The 22822-nt window shown below is 41.5% G+C and overlaps 1 protein-coding gene and 1 long non-coding RNA gene across 6 annotated transcripts in view; one reads left to right on the top strand and one right to left on the bottom strand.

The window, feature by feature from the left end:
• fto (FTO alpha-ketoglutarate dependent dioxygenase) overlaps positions 1-22822 on the bottom strand; it is a 123895-nt gene that overhangs the window by 41049 nt on the left and 60024 nt on the right. For 4 of the 5 annotated variants that reach the window (XR_002062527.2, XR_265660.4, XM_005447643.4 and 1 more), the window contains exon 8: positions 20969-21093. Coding sequence is in view for 3 of the 5 variants with exons in the window: in XM_005447643.4 (XP_005447700.1) it covers positions 20969-21093 (125 nt within the window). In the remaining 2 variants the exon portion in view is untranslated. Of the gene's footprint in view, positions 1-13779; positions 13811-20968; positions 21094-22822 lie in introns of those variants that run through there. The other variant, XM_025907548.1, reaches the window with a different exon arrangement.
• LOC112846991 (uncharacterized) lies at positions 8780-12588 on the top strand. The gene is made up of 2 exons (XR_003220253.1): positions 8780-11019; positions 11182-12588. It is a non-coding gene; the product is annotated as an uncharacterized LOC112846991 (long non-coding RNA).

Genomic DNA, 22822 nt, shown 5'->3' on the forward strand with positions numbered 1-22822 from the left:
GCATTTGAAGCTGTAATTTGTCTTCTCTCATGTTCAAGGTGTTTTATGAGAGCCAAAGGACAAGGTGAAACAGCGAACAAAACAAGTGAGCCCACATACACCTTCCGGAAATCCTTTCTTGCCAACACTTCAAGCGGCTTGGAGTTTGGTTTCAAAATTCAACACGTATACAAAGATGTCAAGCATGCTGCCCATCAAACCGAGTAAGGACTTAAATAATATCAAGAACTTCACTCTGCTGTATCTTGGGTGTATGAAATTAGTTACTGAATCGTCTAGTTTGAATGACTTCCAGATCCATCAACCAGTAGGCAACATAAGTAAAAGTCAAAAAGTTCACTGAAAGTACTTTTCTGTTGTTGTCTAAGCAAGTGGGTATGTGCATTTCTACGTGTGAGTGTGTGTGCGTATGGCTGGGGGTGACTGGTGATCCTTGCCTCTTCCTGTATATCTTATGCTGGGGTATTAGTGAGGGTCCCTCCCAGAGGCAGTGACTACACAGGCTCTTCTGAGAAGGCGCTCATCAACGCCCCTGCTTTCAAAGGCAGCCTTAGCCAGTGCCATTCAAAGCAATCAGCCCAGTCAGGGTCTGCCCATCCAGCCCAAATCCCTTCATGGCTATCAGAAGAACTCTGAGCTGGGCCTGCTGGAGGCAAGTCAGGGATGGGGGTGGGATTTGCTCATAAGGGATTGTGAAAAGGCCGTGACACACGCTTATTCATGCCCCAATAACCCCTAACAAAATATATATACTGTTCATGAAATAAATAATTAAAAAGATAGGAGTTAAGAGATACCCTGCTGCAAAAGTAATGGAGCCCATCTTGAGTACTGCACATATTTATGTACACAGGCGTATATGCAAACGAGCACATGAATTCAGTCACGCAGCTATCTACCATGATGGATGACTCAACCCTCTACATTATTCAGATGCCATAGGACATTGCTTTGGTGTTAGGGAGTCATGGCATGGCACAGGATAACTGCCATATAGAGGAAACTACTGTGAGGCTACGTGTGACTTAAGGTTTTTAAATAATCTGGTTGTTGATAAGCATGTGAAAAAAACTGAAATGTCCAGGAGGAAGTTCTTTTTAGGATTCTCAAAGGTGAGCTGGTCACTCTTCTAGTTAAGTTACTGATTAACCAAACAGGACAACTTACATGTGACCAACAACACCTATTTTTGCCATATTTGCATTTATGAGCTAGTGTGGTTAGAAACTTACAATCGTGGGTATTTCTGAACTGCTGCTGAATCCATTTATCCTTAAACGCATATGAACATAGTGAAAAGGGACTTTTTTTTACCACTACTCACATGTCATTGGCTAGATAGTTTGCTAAAGTTAAAATGGACATAAGGTACAGTAGTGTTTCAATAATATTTTGCTAGAACCTAACCTATATCATGAGTAAACTGAGTGTTGCAACTTAAAATGCAACTAAAAAAAAAAACAACTCAAGGCCAAATCTATTTCTGTCATATGGTACTTGCACAGAATTATTTTCTCACTAACATGTTGCTGTAAACAGCAGCTCTACAATAATTCTCATTTCCTCTCTGACTCTTACCTACAGTATGAAGTGGGAATCAATATATTTAACCTGAAAAGCAACATGAAAGTTAGTAAGGTCAACCGTTTGAAAACAAAACATGAAGGTACTGTGATAAATTTGTAATTGTAAGCAAAGATCCTAATCTGATCCGAGCTGTGATATTCAGACAGTAGTAAACGGGATTTGATTTGTGTGAAAGAAAACTGCAGCGCTCTATATTTTGCAGTGGACTGATTTTGGCTCTGTGTATGTGTGTGTGTGCATGTGTGAGCACAGGGAGGGTTCTCATGGAATAGCAGTGGGCAGATTTTACCCATGAGAAACAACAACAAAAGATGCCTTAGAAGTATGTCAGAGTGCCCTCATATCTCTGTGCTGAGGGCAGAGAGGGTACAGAGTCCTGGGAGGGGTCAGCCAATTTTAGAGGGTGTCTTGTTTTCTATCTCCATCAAAATCCAGCGGTTGTCTTTGGGCAGCTGAATTGAAATACATAACAAAAGCTTTTGAGAAACACAGAGCCAATCAAAGCAGGCATCGGGACCTAGATGTACCCAATATGAGACAATTATTTGAAAATAGAGGGTTTTTTGGACCCAGATCATGATACATTTCAAATATTTAAGGAAAACACACAGAAGACCTAAACAGATACAGCACAGTTATGCTTTAGCTATGCAAGAACTAAACCTGTGGGGTTTGACTGAGACTGACACCAATCAGGGTCATATGAATGACAAAGACAACATATTTAGCATATTCAGCACTGCCATCACTGCACGAAATTCAATGTCCTCAAATATTAAATTCAGTTTAGTAGGAAAGTGACTGACACAATAAGCCATTATGCGATGTTCCAGTTTTGAGCTAGATAAACACCTTCAAATAGCCTTAAGTTAATAAAAAGTAGTAAAATGCTCTAACAACATATTACTAAGTTCACTGTCCAGTTTTTAAATCATCTCCTTAGATGTCTAGATGCCTAAAGTGCTAAGACAATCATGACCTTAACTGTAGATGGTGGTCATTTAAGTGTTTTGAATGAGCCAGCCTAAGAACCCTGTCCTTAATTAGCTGCAATTTTGTAGAGTTGATCCACTAGTATAATAATAAGGACCAAGCATTATCCTGTATTTGGCAGCCCAACACTCATCATAATTACCCTAGCAACTGCGTTCCTCCTCTGAGCATTGCTAATCTGTGGAGGCTGTGATCCTGCCATCAGTTTCATTCGGTCACTGAAAGGGAGGGAGGCGCAGTACTGTACCACGTACACGCTTGTGTTATGAATCATAATGCATAAACAGAGCAAAGGAACAGAGGACATCTTGACCTAAAACAGGATGAGGGACGAGGGAAAGTACTGGAAGGAGGTTATTGGTGTAAACTTGGAAAACAACAATCAGCATAGGAGTCTTTGGACTAAGGGGGGGCTACTGTGTGCTGAGAGCACCGGTACTTTTAAGCCAAAGAAACTGAGGATATGAGGAAGGTAAAGGGCCTATTGAGTGCCAAGCTATCTTGCCCTGGCATTTAATCAAAGGAATTAAACCTTGGGAAACCAAACCCACAGGTTGTCCTCCAGGAAGCATACCAAGTAGTTATCAAAAACAGCAAAGTTCAAAGCTGCTCAATTTTCCTATATTAGACAAGTTTTGGTCAGAGCCCTCAGGCTTCTTTCAGGGTAAAAGAACTGTGTTAGAAATGTTAGTGCTTGCAAACTTGGAAGGCACGAAAAGTAGATGGGTACTTGCAGTTAAGAAGTAAGTCCATCAGCGTGGGTGATCAGTTACACCTAGAAAATCTGACCTGATGCATAACTGTCTGTGGTATAGTTTCCAAAAGCTGTCCATAGTGCCTAATACTTATCTAATACATTTTTTATTGTTGTGAGCGTTAAGTAGGAACATGGGATCTAACAACTACAAAAAACGATCTCCTTTGTTTGTACTCATTACTGTTAATTGTAAGAGCTCAACAAGAAACAAGCTCAAAGAAGAACACTATAACTCTCTAACTAAAGTATACAGTCCTATAACCGCTTAAGGGATCAATGTGACGTTGACGTTTATAAATGGGCAAGCGCAGTGTCAGCATTTTTGTTGTTGTTTTTTTCCTTCTATTCTAGCCTAACGCGGGGAGTGTGAACATGAAAGCATGTGATAAATCCCACAGTTTCTCAAAGCTGCAGTGGCCTCTAAGTACTGTGGCCTTTTCAGTGATGCAATATTAGTGACTCAATCTGAAAAAGGGTGTTTTTTTTATTGAAAACACATCCCTTCTCAGTTGACTGAGGTGTTAACTAAACAAACAAAACATATGAAAATGATATAATTTGCTTGGATGGAATATTGAAGGAATATTAGCAGAAATACTATGTTATTGCATATGCATGCATGCATGCTCAAGGCCTTTATTGCTTTGCTTCAGCATGACAAATTGTCACAAGGAATACTAGACATTTTTCTTTGGCCATATATAAATCTTGGTTTGTCAACAATAACACCGTAACTCCACCACTCTCATGAAATATAGGCATAGCATGAATGAGATCCAGTCCCAATTGCAAGTGAAACTTAAACCACTAGGGGATAAGTCCTGTTATTCTTTTAGACCACTGCCAAGGCTAAAGTGCAACAGCTTAACTTAATGTAAAACTATATTTATACATTCAAGCACCATGCAGGCCTTGTTATGATGAAATCAGACTGGTCGCATATTTAGCATGTTCATTACTGAAGTATCTGACCTGCCAGGATTCTGGTATGGCTTCAATAGACAACCCCATCTGTGTGACGTTAGCACCATTGAAAACAGATGGACCTTTAATTGTATTTTTGCCCAAATTGCAAAATAGCTACTTGGGAAAGAAGCTAAAATAACATACAAACAACAGCAACTATGATAACAACTGTGCCTGGAATGGGATGAGTACAGTAAGAGATCAAAAACATAAGGCGCACACATTCAACTCTACTCTTTGAAAGGGGATCCTCCCAACATTACTAGCCTGGTATTGGTTTACTCTGCAATTTTGTATTTCTCTCCCCACGCCATCTCCAAAATCTCCGTCATGCAGGAGGTCCATGCAAATAACACTCATCAGACTTTCCAAAACATGAAAGACTGATACCTTACCTCTTTTCAGACAAAAGAATAAATGAAGAATGGCTGAAACTGGTATTTGTAGAAAAAAAACCCCCATTGAAACCAAAAGTAGATACCCAAGCCCCAGAATTAGTTTTATGAACTGTAATGGGAAAATGCTGCAAAAGAGCACATGTGATGGAAAATGTGGACCTTGCAACAAGGCCCAGGTCTATCTATTACATCCTTCAAATAAAATGCAATGGTTACGTGGACAGCACTGACACGTCTGGTTTAAATAGTGATTATGGATGACAGGAAAAGCAACATGAACGTTTTAAAATTATACTTATTGAATAAATTTTACCAGCTTAAACCACTGCCAGTAGTGCACTGCATCTGAATAGCCTCCCCTTCCAAAACCCCGCAATTTTCAGCAATGGACGAAAGGGAAAGAACTGATAAACAGGATTTTTTTATATTTCAGTCCAAATCACATCAAGGTATAAACAGTGAGCCCAGAGCACATCTCCTATTCTTTTTCAAAGTAAGTCCTGCTGTTCCATTTCAAATACCTTGGGGTTATGGGTCATAATGCTGCTTTCCAGCTTCTGAACACGTTTATTCAGGCATCCTACTGTAAATAGGGGGAGATTCAACATCAAATATCTCTATTCCCCATGCTGGCCCTTTCGTCTGTTCTGAGTGGATGTGTGCTTTTGGCTAACAAAGTAATGGTTTCTCCTTTTCTCTTACCAGACTCGGAATACCAAGTGGCAATATAATTGAGGAATGTATTGAATACAGTTTTCTCTGGTTTCACAATGCATCAAGCAGAACCCTAAAGGGACTCTTCTATTGAATAAGGACAAATTGGTCTCAGATAATCCAAAAAACAACATTAAAATAATAGTAAAAAATTTATTTCTTATTTATCTACTTTTTGATATTATAAGCAAAGTTTTAAAACATACACATTTATTTTTTAAAGTCCTTTACGCCCATTCCGTACTCCCATAACTAGATGGCATTTAATAAGATTTCTATTTTTTTCAGCAATAATTGCAATAATTAGCTAATTATCTTTGGGTCTTCTTAGGACCTAGGCAGTGTGGAGGCCAAATCAATGTGGAGGGTTCTTTATTGTGTTTCTAGAGCAGTTTGTGTGGCAGGGTACACTGTCATGCTTGAGGAGGCTGCTGCGATCAGCCATGCTTCGCAATTGGGAGAATCTGTTGGTCTGCAATAATGATTACTGCTCGTCAATGTAAAATATATATGAATATGAGGACCTAAGGTTTCCAGGCAGACCAGTGCAGTCTAATGAGATCATCAATGTTATTCTCTTCTCTTCTGGTTTTAATGTTACAACATCAGGTTATTATTGGCTTTTGGTAGCCACAAATCACAAATCGGTGAATGATATACAGTTTGGCAAACAAGACTTTTCAAGATGTTTAAGATATTTCATGAGAATGACCAAAACACAAATTTAAAGATAAAGTCAATATATGTCAAGAAATGCAATTAATGTAGCTTAAGTTAAGGCCTGATGCTCCTACATGTTATAAGGGGTAATAAATGTGTTATAAAGCTCTTACAAGCCCCTAAGGCGATTAGGGGCTGAGCTGCAGAGCTGTTTACGAGATTGTTTATTACAGGCTAGGCCTATCATTTACCACACAGCAGTGGGTAAAATTGAACTAACTAAAAATTAAAAATAAAAACAGTTGATTCATTGGTACTCAGCCAAGGCTACCATCAGACCCTTGTTAAGCTAAATAGAGTAATAGGAAAGCCACGACTGCATGCAGTGGCAAGGTATGACAAAAAGAAGTAGAACAGAGGGGGAAAACCTCTGTTCTAGGAGAGAAGAAGGAAGGGTGACTAGCAGGTGGCTTCATATTGTCTCGATCCACCACATATGTCCCGTCCACTGCTGAGCTGACAGGTAGGGACACAATGTGTTGACCTGAGGGCCTGTTAGAGACCTGCAAGTGGATAAATATAGAGCAGTAGGAGAGCATAGGTGTCTTAAATGACATATCTAATGAAGCTCATCCTCTGCAGTCTATTCACCAGTCCAGAAAAGGCTTATGAGAACACAACTATTGTGTGGTAGAAAAGATACAGCTCTAACCACCCATTCTTTAAAGTAAACACTGAGAGCAGTGGCATCGAGTCTTTTATTATATCTTTCATGTGCTTCGACAAACATCCTCCATCCTTTTCTAGTAGTAGCATACACAATATAAACATAAACAGCCCTATGCCTCATTTGGATTTGATGTGAGAGATTCATATTAAGCCTTTGCAGCTGTTTGTGTTCCATTTGCATATGAGAAAACAGTTTCAAAAGGCTTGTCTATAATGCATAAGACCCTTTTAGGCTGTGTTTACTGCAACACTCTATTCCACCCACTGACAATCCATGCACAGGTTTGCATCATTTTGTGAGACATGCCAGTTTTGAATTATTCAGTCACTCATCTCTACCACAGCACCGCATTTAACAAACACATATGCACATTCATATATAAAAAGAAAAGCATTGGTCTACAAGAATACTACAACAGTACCTCAGTCAGTCCCTTTGGAGAGGTGGGAATCCTATTAACTAGCCGTCAGAACCTGTCGGACGCCTTTCCCGATGCCAGGCCCCTTTTGTTTGAGGGAATAGGATGTACACCACCAGTCCATTTACATGCTGCCTTCTCTGTGTACTTTAATGGGCCCTGGGCCTTGAGTGTTATGAGCAGAAGAAAACACAGTTCAATTTTCCTTCACAAGTGCATAAAACAAGCATCTTCACTGTACCGGCCCTATGCATAATTCACTGGCGGTGATGTGTGTGTTAAACGCTACTGAAATATACATGGCGGCATATGCAAATTCGACAGTCCTCTCACAGGCGGTACTTGCTAAACAGAGAGCAAGGGAATAGCATGCCACAGACAGCCCAATCTGGACACAGACATTACACAGTACAGTATGTAATTGGAATATGTGTTCTCGTTGTATGGGAGCTAGTTTCATATTTGACAGCGGATTTTAAAACTCTTCAATGTCCTATAATGCCACCAAGTATCATGTAAATACTGATGTGAATAACTAGTAGTTTCTGTGAAGCTGCACCCCAATTTCTAAATATGTGTTGTCATGTCAAAAATTTTACTTTTAGCCAGAGGCTTGATTATAGCCGAGATAAATCAAACACACATTGTAAAATATTCTTTCTTTAACATAAACTTTTTTGGAGTTTCTAGTAGTCATCAGATAAACTGCAGATCGACTGCTCCTTTTCCCTGCATGTGTAATTATCCATGTGTCTGGTCTTTATGAAAGGATGCTGATGTGAGCAGACGAAAGGACAGACTGGCGGTGTCAGATATTATAAATGAGGGAAAAAAAACGTCATTATCCCAGGTTTGGACACCCCCTCCACACGCGTTAATTTTCCTTACTAACCTCCTCAGTGTGTGTTGATGTGTGTGTGTGTTCATGTTTTGGACCAGGCACTGGCTCAGTTCGATTCCCAGCAGTGTATCTTTAAAAGAGCCTTCCCACTGGGCTGCCAGGCTGTCCCCCCTAACGTGACAACAGTCCAGCTGACACCCAACAGCTCTGCCAACACACCCCACACATTCAACCCACAATCTGCTCCCAAGACCTTGTAGGATGGGGAATAATTAAAAAAAAGAAGAGAAGAAGACAATATAGAAATAGGGAATCCTCTACTCAGGTATGCCACAAAATGACAATGACAAACAAAGTGTAGGCCAAAGGCTCAGGAGATGGTGGTTCAAGACTTTTGCACAGTACTGCAGATTCTGCTATATTTACTTGACTAGGAGAGTAATGTTCAATTGCAGCTCATACAAAGGTTTGACCATGCAAATAGATTTGATATTTATATATACAGTGACTTAAGGTTTTATAAGCAATAGTTTTCATGTGAATACATCTTTTTTTATTTATAAGTTCATTTATTTAACCCTACTTCAACCTTTCTATAAACTAAAACTATTAGTAATAGACATTGCTACATATGATGTATTTACTGAAATCCTAAATGTATCAAGAATGCAACCAAAGAGCAGAACACAATCAAATTTCATGGATATTGCAAACACAAACATAATGAAAGGTGCAGTGCACATTTTTGTTTGGCAACATATGTACAGTAAATCTGGCCCTCAGCATAAATGTCCAGCTGCCAAAGCTGTGGTGTCACTGGTGTTGAACACTGTGTTAACAGGATGTGTAATGTGGTGTGCTGCTCCTGTGCTGCAGCCAGGGCTGGGTGGCAGCAGCACTGTAGGCTACAGTAGGGTGGTTATCATGAAGCAGTTATGTAGCTGCTCTGCTGGGCCAGTCTAATTACAGGAGAACAGCGTGCACCAGTCTGGGCCTCCAAATGGCACCATATGTTTTCCCAGACTAACCGGCTGAATAAATGCCATTTAACCATTCAGGATGCACTGTGCTCTGTGTCTGGAAATCAGTCACTCACACTTATATAAAACCATTCATCCCGCACCCCCACATGCACTCACACAAAAACATACCACCCACCTCTGCCATATAAAACTCAGATGTCGGCCATTTACCCTGCTTACCCCATCATGCATACTCACACAGCATCCTGTCCCGTTTAACCATTTACAAATCCTATTGTAAGTTTGTCTGTGTCGCTCTAACACACTCATTGCACACTTGCATAATGATGTTCTTTATTTTGTTGTAGCTAGTTTAGTTAACTAAAGGGTCTAGTTAATCAGAAACAGTGTTTCTAAGAAGACAGCAACAGGTTTAGGGTGATGTCCAGTGAGTGACCCATGCAGTGAATGTGATCAGTAAGTTGACATGGGTCGACACAGGTAGGAAACAAAAGAGCAGAAATACTTCTTTAATTTAAGCAATGCTTTCTGCTATTCTGCTAATGCCATCGTTTATTGAAAGCCAGTGCAAATATTGGCAGCCCAAGACGAAAATAAAAAATAAAAACATATACAGGGCTTTAGATACTAATCTCCAGATCAGGAATCTTGTATTAAAATTATTTTTAAAAATAGACTTTGCAATGTATTCCCCAACCAAAATTCACTGGCAAAACCACACAACATCGCTGATAATAGGAAATTATTCATTGTGATTGCGAAAAGCTGACAACATTTGTATCATGACCTTTTTTTGGGAAAAGCTCCCTCTATCATCACAAGATAGACCTTTCACACATCATCAGTTTGTTAATGAGAACAGCCTAGAAAGAGGCACTCACAGATGCCTATCAAGGGCAGAAAACAAAAAGAGAATGTAAGTAAATATGGACTGTAATTAGTATGACAAGGTTGAAAAAACAGATAACACACCGCAGCAGCCTGAAGGGCTACACTTCCACACACGCGCATGCACAAACACACTTGCACATGCACGAGATGCACACAGGCATCTGAGTTCACACTTACACACACACTAAGAACAAATCAAATGTTTTAATCAGCTTGCTACAGCACATAATGAGGATCCACTAAGCTCCAGCTATCAGCTGCCATCGGCCACTTCGTTGTGCCTTCAAAGAGCTGATTTTTCACTTCTTCTACAACAAGCTTAACACAGTAGCTTTCGAAAGTGAACACAGTCTGGGCACTGCAATAAAACCTGAAAAAAGTAAGTGATGTTTCAGCAAGTGATATATGTGCAGTAAGGCAAAGAAGCAATTATGTGCAAGTGGACACGACAGCAAAACCTCTGGGGAAAATGCGTAGGAGCGGAATGCACCCTGTTTGTCACCATTGTGATTTACAACATGCAAATATTAGAGCATAGCTGTATGTGGGCTTGGTAGAGATGAAAGTCTGTGATATGCAACTCTGCAAACCATAAATCTAACAATACATGCTTAAATACTTTGCATAACCTAACTCGCTAAAGTATGCTAACAGATAGAATATCAGTTTACCTCTCACCTTGAGCGTAAACACACACAGACACCTGGTGATGCAGCGTACACCTGGCCTAGCCACACCTGCTCAACAAGGCGATCAGATGAATCAGTCAATTCATTAACACACAGCACAGTTTCCACAGAACTGAAAGTATTCTTAAATTCTTACTCAACTATTCAGGTATGTGCCTGCGAGACAGAAATGTACACGCAGAGATGCACAGAGCGTGTGCAGGTGTGCCTCCTGTTGCGGTTTCTGGCCTCCTGACACAGCTCTGACCTCTGTGAGAAAGACTTACAGCTCCAGCCCTCCAGCTGGAGAAGTGATGACCCAAGAACCCAACAATCTAAGACACTCGTCCTCTTGTCCTTGTGTCCTTCCTGCCTGCCTGCTGTAGTGTGTCTTGAATGGGAGACATGCAGAGGTAGGTCAGCCTGCCTGACTGGACAAATTTGCCATCTTTCAAATCACTTCTATATTTCTTAGCTTGATATTTCAAAAACTTTTTCATTTTACATCTTTTACCCCTTACAACTCCTTTGATAACCAAATTAATATATGTATGTCTGACATCTTTTTGTTACAGGTACCCCTGAGAGTCAGCGGTCTGAAGCATTTAATAAAGATTCCTGTAATTTAACACTGAGTATTTTGAATTGAGTATATTTTCTTCCATGTAAAAACATGTGCTGTGCTCTTGCTTAACTCATAAGAGAAACTGAAAACTGAGGAGAAGTAATTTTTCTGTTATGGAGCTTGCGTTTCCCTATAAGGAGGATGGCCTTATGGGTAAATGGTGTGACGTCAGTTCAGCATTGTGGTACATGAGGGTGTGTTTAGCACGAGAAGTGTCATTAACAGTTTTGATCCACAGATATATCTTGTCTATATATGCCTATATTTCAGTCCTACAGCTTTCTAAATGTGTGCTCTGTTCTCTGTTTGAAACCTAAAAAACAAGTAAGTGTAGGCCTTATCTGTGCACAGTTAAACAGTTAGGTTGTTTGAACAGAAATAAATGTCGCTGCCTATTCCAAATAAATGCATATGGTAAAAAAAAAAAGTGAAAAATATGTGACAAGCCATAGATGCTGTAGTTAAGGGTCAAGTTTGATTTCATACCATCTTTAATATGTGTTGACGTACTTGCATCTCATTCATTTCTGTTTTGCACTTAAAGACTGTGTAAAATATAAATACCATATACCCTTGAGCAAATATGCTCCAACTAGCATTAAGAAAAGCTGTCCCATCTGCAGCAGGGGTTGCCATACATGTCAAACGTAAAGCAGGGAAACTCAAGCCTCTGTTGAAACATCCGGTGCAGGCTGCTGTAAAATAAATGATGCTGTTAGCTGCAGTCTCGCAGGTGAAATGTGCTGCTGCTACAATTATTCTAATGCCAGCATGCCAGAATGCTAGTGCTACCAAATGCTGCTGTCAACCCAGGGGTTTAATTAGTTTGGCACGTGTGCCACTTATAATCACCTGCCATTACCAGTTCTGGCTGCATCTGCTTACACGTCTGTCAGTGGCGGGTAGGCTGTATGTGTGTGTGTATAGGTCTGTGGATGGGTTCATAAGGATATATTTTGGCAACAGAAAACAGGCCTGAATGGTTGCTGTACTTGCACGGGCTCTCTATAATGTCTATATTTTAATATACGGACATAAGGAGGAGACAGATAACTACAAAATACAGGAGTCCTTTCTTTCAAGTGTATATTAAAAGGCTTTCTAGAGTATCTGTCAACTACAGCGAGGACAATTTTATTAGTGGTACAGACTTGTCAGTAGGCCATCTGTACACATACATTGTGAAAACAGAAGGGAGCAAGGCTTGGTAGTGTCAAACTGCATTGTGAATAGAGCTACACCTCAGGCTGAATACATCACATTGTGATTTCATGAGAGCTGGAAGAGGAGGAAGAAGAAAAAAACTTCAGGGCAGCGAGTGAATCTCGACCCAAAACAGGAGAAATGGAAGTTAAAAGTGAATCGTTCACTCCCCCTGGCGTAGCAGTGGCTACCTCTAGGGCTGGAGGAGGAGGAGGAGGAGGAACAGGAGGAGAAGAGGAGCCCTGTGGCTCCCACAGTCATGTGACTACTGAGCACAGTATCTGAAGGATGGACCCCAGGCTGTGTATTTAACAGCTCATGAGTGTGTGCGTGAATGTGTATACACGTGGCTTCACACATTTGTGTGTAATGTATGTCTTTGTGCAGCAGAGCACATACACAGATTCCCACTGACTCAGTTCTTGAGAATCACCTATGCCTGCCACAATACAATAGCTCTAACTATCCCTATTATTTTCAGAAAGTTCCCATTTAGCACTAAACCAAGGCTTTAATATTGTGCCGCCTCAAAAACATCTGTTGGGGACTTGTGTGGCTACACTAATTACAAATATCTCCAGTAATCCGCAGCTGATAAGAGAGCCATTACTCCACAAGACATTTATCACTATGGGATTGATGACCCATTTCAGAAGCTGCCTTTGTACAGGGAAGTGAAATCGCTGATATCCCTTTTATCCAACATCACTGCTGAAGCCATCCATTCGTCAGGAGGCAAGCTAGTTAGAATTGTAATTAACAGCTATGGACTTTGGCCCTAATAGAATTTTTGCAGGAAACTGCAGATTGACATAGGAGGGGATTGTACAGTGTTTTTCTTTTCTTTTCTTACTAATTGCCACTTTGAGACGCTGTCTGTCGAGAGAGTGGCGCTCTATGCTGCGTAAAGAAAGTGCCAAAGCAGCAGCACCGCTTCCCATTTTCCAGAAGCATGATTTATGTACACTTGTAGATATGTAAGCACATGCATTTAGCCATGTGCTTTCACAGATACACAAACACAATTTCATAGGTCAAACACAAAATGCACATCTCTAATCAAATTCGTAAGTTACAGGTTTCTTCTGAATCTTTTCATTCTCAAGCATGCATAGTGGCTTGCACACCCACCCACCTAGACATGCAAAAAAGTAGAGCAGCAGATGATCACAGTAGGTAAGGACTAAAGGTCTGGCCACCTGCCGGCCACGTCCCGTCTTTGTAGCAGTAATGAACAGAGACAGCTTGGGGACGGCCCTCCTAGCTTGTCCCCCCTTCTAGCCTCCCTGCTTCGGGGCAAAGCTGGGGGCCCTGGGGTGACAGGAACGCCAGAGATGTTCCACTCACTGACAGGCAGGTCCTACCTGGCCAACCTGCTGTACACATTTGCCACGCAACACACACACAAACACAGGGACAAAGACGTGCATGCATTAGTGCCATATATATATGTGCACGTTGTAACTGCTCACACGTCATAATGTTCCTATGCATATGCACAAACTGAAGAACACACCAACACACATACACACACAAGCTGACCCGGTGTAATTCCTCCAGCACACGGCTAGTGACAGGAGCAGCTGCAGCCGCTACGGCAGACAGATGAAATTTTCATAACTATCTCCTCCAACTTCCATCCTCACCTTCAGGATAATTTATGACCTGCCTGCCAGCCTTGAAGAGACAATATGCTTGCTATGAAATGAAGTGTTCCAGCAGTGTAGGTTATAATTAACAGAGAAGGGGAGAAAGATGTGTGTATAAGGAGTGGGAGGGCTGGAGGGCTCCCCAGGTGGGGTGGTTATGGTAGATGGGATCAGGGAAAAAGGGAAAGGATGGAGCATGTGGTGTGCACACATGTAAAATCTACATATGCGTGTATTTAAATACTGCATACATTGCTGCAGTTAGCTCTGTGACTCCAGCATTAAACAGCAGCACAAAAGTAATTAACCTCCAAAAAAAGTGCCTGTAATAAACAAAATCCAAAACACAATGAAATCTTAGAAGCATCTGTTAAACAGATTGTCTGTGTGTTAACTGAGGCCTCCACATCCCATTATTCTTTATCATGGTTCCCAGTGGTACAGTTTCAACTAACGTATTGATTTAAATAAAACTGGTTCGTACAGAGGGCCAAATAAGCACCTTCACAGTACTCAAAAACAAACTCGATTTAGAGCAGATACACAGTAAAAACTGTGATTTCTGTGAGCACAACTTCCATCTTCCCATAATGTTATGTTCTCAATGTTTGTTTCACATGCATGCCACACATCCTCACCCAATCATGCTCTATCAGCTCTATGGGATGTTGGGTTTGACCAGAAAGAATGTCCTGGTTTTCCTGACTACCAGTAAAACAGGCCCAAAACTACCCCACCCCTTACCACACCGTCTATTCCAAACACAAATCTTGTTTCCATATTAAAAAGGCAGCTTTTAATGGGCAGCTGTCTGTGCAACAAGTGTGTTTAAATGGCTGTGGGACTTTTAATGACATTTTCAACTCTCTCTTTCCCGCTTTCTATGCCGCATTTCTTTGCCAAGTTCTTACTGTGAAAGGCATAATTATGAAAATACTGTTTTCATTAAAACCTGTAAATAATTTAACGTACTTGTGAATCAAGTCAAGGATAAGCAGAGGAATTTAACAAAAGAGAGTATGAGCGCGATACTGACTGCTGCTGATGCGAGCCTTCTGTTCCCACAGCAAACCACAGAACGAGTGAAAGCATGTACCTTAACAGCTAATTACTAACTCGCATGAGAAACAGGCAGCATAGAGGTAAGTGCATATTTACACGAGTAAAATTTGTTTGTGCCGTAAGTAGAAGGTAAATAAATACAATCACCTGTCATCTCGTTCAAAACAAATTAATGCAAGAATAAGGCATACTCTGATGTACTTTCTAGCCTGGGAGCAAACTAAGATGGGAGGACGATTACTACGGAAACAGCAGCTGTGAGGTTCTGCTGAGGTCAGGACATGTCATGCATAACTGACTGATTGCTTAACAGGGGTGGGTGCATGAGAGAAGAACTCATAATTTACAATCAAGCGCACACAAATACACACCTCACAAACACCCAGGCCACAGACAATCTCGCTGCACGAACGTAACTGGTCTAAGGGACCACACAGACATGTTTTAGATAAAGACAGACAAATTAGATGACAGAGTCTTAGGCAAACCACTGCGCTTGCGCTAATTACAGGCTGGCCGGCGATAAAAGAGGCAGATGACATGTCCTTATTTGTTTTCTCCCTCAGTGCCCAGAATAAAGTAAACACAGCGATGTAGATGACGGCAAAAGTAGGTGGTACAAAGAAAAAGGCACACAGACAAAGGTACAGAACACGGTTGCGGGTTGGGAGTTCAGCCCACCACACACAGGTGTTTACCCACCACTGCAGGAGAGAAACCCTTAGGGTAAGGAGATACAAGTATGCACCCAGCAAAACTACTGGCTTGTAACACATGCCAAGGAAAACAAACTGGGCCAGCCCTGTCTGTTCTGTTTGCAAAACAGAACCACTGTTGTGAGAGTGATGAAGATGTAAATGTGGGGCTGCTGTCTGGGAGATCTGATTAACCTGTCACCTCGAGTTGCAACTTACATCACGCAGGCACACTTGACAACATGCCCGGACCGACCTGCCCCAAACCAGAACACTGGTTTAATGCCAGTACAAACATCGCCACCGCACCGCTAATTAAACCTATTTATTTAAGATCTGATGCCACCTTCTTTGCACCCTACAATCTGTGTTTTCTAAAATCATGCACATCATAGACATGTGGCTGTGAAGCCAAATGAAAAAGTCATGTAATGACAAATTTTTTAGAACAATAACACATGGACACATGGCAGATTTGATAGATGGATGGGAACTTGTGTCTGTAAACACTTGAGTGAGTTATCTATGTCATGAGCGATCCCAGTGTGGTGCCACCACTTCTAAAACTTTTAGTAGACCTGTTTGTCTTTATTGTGGACACGATACTGACAATCTTTCCAACTCCCATCTGGTACAGAGGGACCTCCATTGTCTCCGAGCTCCCTCTCTCGCCCCAGCACGGGAATCAGGGCGGGGTCTGTCAGAGCCAACACAAAAGAAATGTCACCACTCTGAGAATGAAGTGCCAGCCGAGGAAGGTCTCTCTCCTTTCTCTGTGTCACTATGCATCTCTACAGGGGTGCAACTGGTAGCTGACAAGACTGTTGGGGTCATCCCTGGCTGGGCACAGCTTCAACTTCAGCTCTCTAGCCCCTGCTGGCCCTGAGTGACCCGTGGGTTTGATGACAGACTGGACCTTTTGTGTAGAAGCGCCCTGTCCAGGTGAGGACAACAGTGGATGACAATGGCAGGAAACATAAAGCCGATAGAGGCTGGGAGACAACCCTACGGGGTCACAGGTCAAACTGGACAGCTGAGTGATGAGTGCAGCTGTGAACACGTGGACCTCCTTCTCTGCCCTTTTAACTCTGCTTGCCATGTCAGCTGATGTTTCCTTTGTCTTAGGATAAAGACCTCACTAACTTTCAGCACACTGGAGAAAAGTAGTAAACACGGACAACTGATGTATTATGCCACAAATTCTGATTGTACAGCTATGATAATGACATCCATCCCAACCTGTACGGTGTTATGAACTCCTTTTCAAGAGGTCACTAGAATATAATTACAACAGGACACTTGTCAAAAATTATTTTTAAAATTTGAATTAGTTTATTTTTGAACTAAGGTAGAAACTAAATATAAAGAATGTTACTAAACATACAAGAAACTAGATGTCTGTGAAGGTTCTCATTCAGAAACTAGATATTCTCTAACTTTAACAATAGTAAGCATAAAAAAATCTTTGCTTTAAAAGAGAGAAAACCTAGTTGTACGCGTTTATTTATGTAGTCCATTATCACAGCAATCTTTGCAGTGTAATATAGTGTATGTCCATCATTGCTTATTCTCATTTGGTGTGAATCCAAAATGCTGCTAATTTGCAGCAGTTTCAAGGATTCAGTAACAAATTTGTTCAGTCTTTGTCGTCTTCGATTCTATAATCCGAGGAGAACAACAACTGTAGCATAAATAAAGAGGCCTATTTTAAACCTTGTAATGTATTACCACCCCAGTGCCTCCAAACTACACCCTGTTCACACATCCTGAGCTGTCCAACTGTTTCCAGTGCCAAAGGTCAATGACTGCCTACTCTCCTACTGGCCCACACTCAGAGATGGGAAGACAGGGTTGCCAAGTCAGGCACAAACCCTGCTTTGGATCATAAACACCTCCGTCTGTCTACCCTCCTCTTTTCTACTCCACAGAGGTGAGTTAGGTTTTCACTCTGTTAATCTTTCACTTCAGGCCTTCTCGCTTTTACATTGGCCCACTGGAGAACATAGAAGGGGAATGAAAGAGGGGTAGTAAAGGATAAGAATGGATAAAAGAGCAGGAAGAAAAAGCCATAGAGAAGGCCAGATGGGCACCTTCACAGTCCATTTATCAAACCCAATGTGGCCCTCCCCTCCCCTCCCTACTGCTCTCATGTCCTAAACCCCCATGTAATTCTGTAATGATTTTCATTATCATATAATGACCTTACAAAGCCTACAGCAGTTTGCATGGTCAGTACAAAACTCGCAGCTGTTCCCTTCAGTATTTGCTTGCTGGCTGTGACAAAGCTTTTTGTTGTTGTTGTTGTTATTTTTTCTAATGCCCAGAGCAGTGACCTCTAGGTTTTGCAAGGTCAGCATGAGGTCACCTCATCCAGGATATTCAACAGTAGCCACACTGTAAGCACACAGACTGAAGACAGCGTCTAAAAATGCATAATGAGCATTGACAGCAAGATAAAACACAACAATTCTCTAAATATACTGCAGAAGACTGCAGGCTGAAGAATTTTCTGTGTATGTACTTCCAGTGTGGATCCTTCATTACCTTTGTTAAACCAAAAACCTTCCTGGTGCCACTGGGATGTGCCATTTTCTATCCTAATGGAGCTGCTCCCTAGAGGTTGCGTCTTGCTCTTCAATCTGCACTTCCTGTGTGGCATACTGAACTGCTCTGCTGCGGCACAGTCACCCACCCATATAATAATCCATCTATTTCCAGGGTACTCACGGGGCATTTACCAAAGGGACATGGAGGGCAGCATCTATCAAAGAATTCACCATGTGCATCAGGAAAACCCAGTTACCAGAAAAGCTCATAAGAATAAAAAAGCTCTCATAACTTCGTTGGCTCAGAGTGAATGAATGGACTGCTTCCACTAGCACGGTGAGAGCAGGCATCACTCACTCTGAGTGCCTATAAGTCAATGGTGAAGAACCACTGGTCACCGGCTCCAATTCCTCTTTCTTTCCTTCTTGCTTGTACTAAAAATGGCCCGCAGGCAGACAATGGCAGCTGGTAGGCCGAAGTTCCACAGCAAAGAATGCTACTTTAACTGGTGTTTTAGAAACAAAAGTCAGTGAGAAACTTAATCAATCAGCGCTGCTTGTTTATGTTTATGGGCCTCTAGCAAAAGTCATCAATCATGCTTTTTTTTTTTTGTTCCTTTTTCCATTATATTTTTTGCAAGTATTATGTGCTGAATGGAAACCATGGAAACAAAAGGCAGTGTTATGATAAAAGCTTGCCTGTTGAATATTGTGTGGAAACCTAATTAGAACGCTAAATATAAAAAAGCAACAAAATGAATCAGCAAATTAATTTTAGTCCTATTTTAGTGAATGCTTTTATGAAAATAAATGATGGTTTGAATACATCTGACTGGAGTGCACTACAATTCCCTCACTCTGCGTCTTCTGTAATAAAGTGCTTCTTTAATTCAAAATAACGACTTTCACTCTTAGTATTATGCATAAAGAAATTAAAACTTTTTCATGCGAAGTCTAACAATGCCTGACCCTCATCAAATTGCTTATCAGTACCAGTGCGTCCCACTTAACATTACGCATAGCTATGTGTTTAGTTTTGTGAAAATGCTATCTGTTGACAGCCACTTGACAGGATGACCCCTGGCTTTTTTGTAAGAGAGGGTGGTGTAGTTTAGGGATAGACTTAGAATGCGTGTAAGGGGAAGAAGAGGTATCAGGAGCAGCTGGAGTTCAAACATATTGTGTGGGACATGTGCCTTCCACCAAAACTAATCTAATCAGTCTTTCACTGCTGATAGAGTAAACGTCTGTCTGCTCTGCCGACAAGGGCTGAGCATTTCCTGTCCCAGCCAGTGATGCTGGTTGTCAGCATCTTAGGGTGGGCTGAGCAAAATGTAGGGTCAGACATTGTTAGCTGGTGGTAACATCGCATTGTGGGTGGTGCGGGAGAACTGCGATGGTAGGGGACAGTTCTGATGTTCACTTGAGGGTGGGGGTGGCGAGATGGTTTCTAGCTTTCAGCACATGCCGCTGGAATGCACTATCAGAGCAGGCCCTACATCAGAGTTGTGAGGCACTGGGCGTTGACACAGCAAAGCAAGGTGTGTGGAAACAGCCTGTTTACAAGACTCATCTGGATGAGACAAATCTAAGGGTCAACTAGAGGGGACAATGCAAAACATAGAATAGAAGAATAGAGTGCCTTAGAAATATGAGGGCGTAAGCACAACAGGAATTTAACATGAAGTTTTCAAAAGAAAATGGATTTGTAGCCTTTGAATTATCTTCCTGTCTCTTCGCTTTCTCTAAGGTTTAGTGAAATGTCTATTTGAACATATGTGTGTTGTCCACATGCAACTCCGAGGTCAAAACTATTGAAAGAGACAATAAAAAGTAAAGCAAATGTGAATGTAGTGGTTGTATGTATATGTAGTGTTTGTATGTGTCCGTGTTAGTGCTGGCGGAGAGAGTAAATGGCTAAAATGAACAGCTAAAACAACACTGGTGCATGTGTGAGGCCCTTCTTTATCTGAATGGATGACCAGCGTTCTAATCCCCGTGCTCTCCTTCTCTATCTGGAAGGAAAGAAGTGATTGGGCCTATCCAAGACACATGTGTCATTGTGATAACTGTGATAACTGCCAGGCCCGAGGACCTCAAACAAACACCAACCACACCATTGCATATCTCTGGAATTCACGCCGATTCATTGAAAATGAATGAGCACTGCACATCGAAGCAATGTAGGGCCAATGTGTCACCTTTTGCAACTCATTTTTATTTTGTTTGACGATGTGATCGCAGTTAATAAGTCTCTTAACTGAGAACTAGATACTGACAAATTTTACTACCGCAACAACATTACACAAGCTGTAATAATAGCTCTGGGTTTGCAAGTGAAATGAGGTGAAATTAGATTTTATGTTTGGTTTCTACCTTGGTTTGTGTAATCTTGAGGAAATCACAGCAACATGTATCTATATTTGATCAAATCAGTTTAGTAAATTAGTAAACTTTATTATTGGAGTGTGATGGCATTTCCATTTTGAATAGGGACTCATAACTGATAAACTACATATCAACAGATGTTTTTATTTTAGAAGAGCAATGGAAGTAACAAAGTTGGTGGTATATTGTGTTACCTGTCTCTCCATGTCTGTCTTTGCTGGTGTCTGTCTGTCAAAGCAGACAGTAGGATCTCTGCCATCTCCCTCCTTCCTTCTTCTTCTTGGCCTTCCTCCTCCACTGCAGCCAGGAAAAGCATAGTCTGGAAAAAAAAACAGCAGGAGAAGTGGAAATAGGTGGTTCAAAACAGAACTGAATGGAAATATGTGAAACTTCAGTAGAAATGTGAAAACTTCAGTCGAAAGTGGACAGGTAGAGAAGCAAAATTAAAAAGTGCTTTAAATAACAGTGATTGTTTGAACCCCACTACAGTGATTTACTCTATTAAAATCTACCCTAAATACTAAACAGAAAACTGCAAAATTGGGTAGAAAGACCTGAAGTGAATCCTGGCGTGCTTGTGCTTCAATCCTTAGTTTAGAAATTGCACAGCTCTGAGCCAAGACTCAATTATACCATCCCTAGGATGACAGCATGCAGTAAGTCTAGTATAAAGTCAGTTTCACATCAGAGGATGGGCAAATTACACCCAATATTAGAGTGTGAGTCAATTAATCACGTCCTGCACAGCACAGTGTAATGTGTGAGTATCCCCCTGTTGAACATGAATTACAGGCTGGCTTAAAGTGTGACGTGGCACATCAGTGCTAATCGGAGACATCCCTGCAAACCTTCGCCTCCAAGTCCTCCGCAGCCTCTAAGCTGGTTGAGAAGGAGTCAAATGAAAAAGGATCTGGCAGCCCAAATTAAATGCAGTGCTGTCAGCCACACTCAAATCCCTCTTTCCCCTCACCGTCTCCCTCTTCTTCTCTACCCTTCACAGACTCTCTCCCTCTCTGAATATCCTTAAATGTCTCCCCCCTCCTTTGCCAAGCCTCTGAGAAGTGATGGATCTGTAACTCTGACTGACTCTGACGCCTTGTTAAGAACAGTCTCTTCCTGTCACATCCACCAGTCAAGCACGTTCATTTCTTCCCATTAACAGTCACTCGCTTCCCCAGTCATCCAACCTTCTTTTCAAAAAACCCACTATGTAAGGGAACCTTCATTTCTTCCCCTCTCCCTGTTTTTTAATCCCTTTCTGACAATACACCTGTCTGTCTTAATTCATGTGAAGATACGTTTGATTGTCTCTGTGTGTGTGTGTTTCCAAAGGAGAGGAGTAATATGCTTACTTTCTCTACAGCACACAGGACAGGTGTCAAAACATGTGGTGGTGTGTGACTGATTATACCTGACTCGGAGGAGACACCAAAGATTAAGGTGACCAGGAGGAGGCAGGGCCGGCTGTACTCCCTATGGAAACTGTGCCTTTCAGTTTGGATCAAACCCTGTCCTCCAGGGATGAGTGACAGGCTAAGAAAGTGCCAGAAAGTGTATTCACACTGTATCACCATCTCAGCTGGTAGACATCACATTGCCATGCTGGCCGTGTAGCACAACGCTGAAGAGAAGTGATTCACAGTTGATCTGAAACTTGCTCTAAGGTGCTTCTAAGCTTGCTTCAACTCTTCCCAAAGCTGACTTTGGATCAAAACGAATAACAGGGAAAGACTGCGCATCCATCCATCCTTTTCTGCTTCCAACTGCCAGGGGTTGGAGCTTTCATAGGGCCACAGGCAGGGTGCACCCTGGACAAGTCCAGCCTATTGTAGCCACATTATTTACAAAATGCTAAATTATGTTGCATACACTTTACTCAAGTGAATCTTTTTTTTTTTTTTTCACCCAACTCAACAATTCCACTGAATACTACCTAAACAAGCTCTGCTTTAGTTGGGGTGTGTATATATTTATGAGTGTGTATCGAAGGCTTCTGTTTGTTCTCTACAAATTTTTGTGAGTACAGTGTAGATTTTTGTGAGTAGAGG

Source organism: Oreochromis niloticus, linkage group LG1, assembly GCF_001858045.2.
Source record: "Oreochromis niloticus isolate F11D_XX linkage group LG1, O_niloticus_UMD_NMBU, whole genome shotgun sequence".
Taxonomy (NCBI): domain Eukaryota; kingdom Metazoa; phylum Chordata; class Actinopteri; order Cichliformes; family Cichlidae; genus Oreochromis; species Oreochromis niloticus.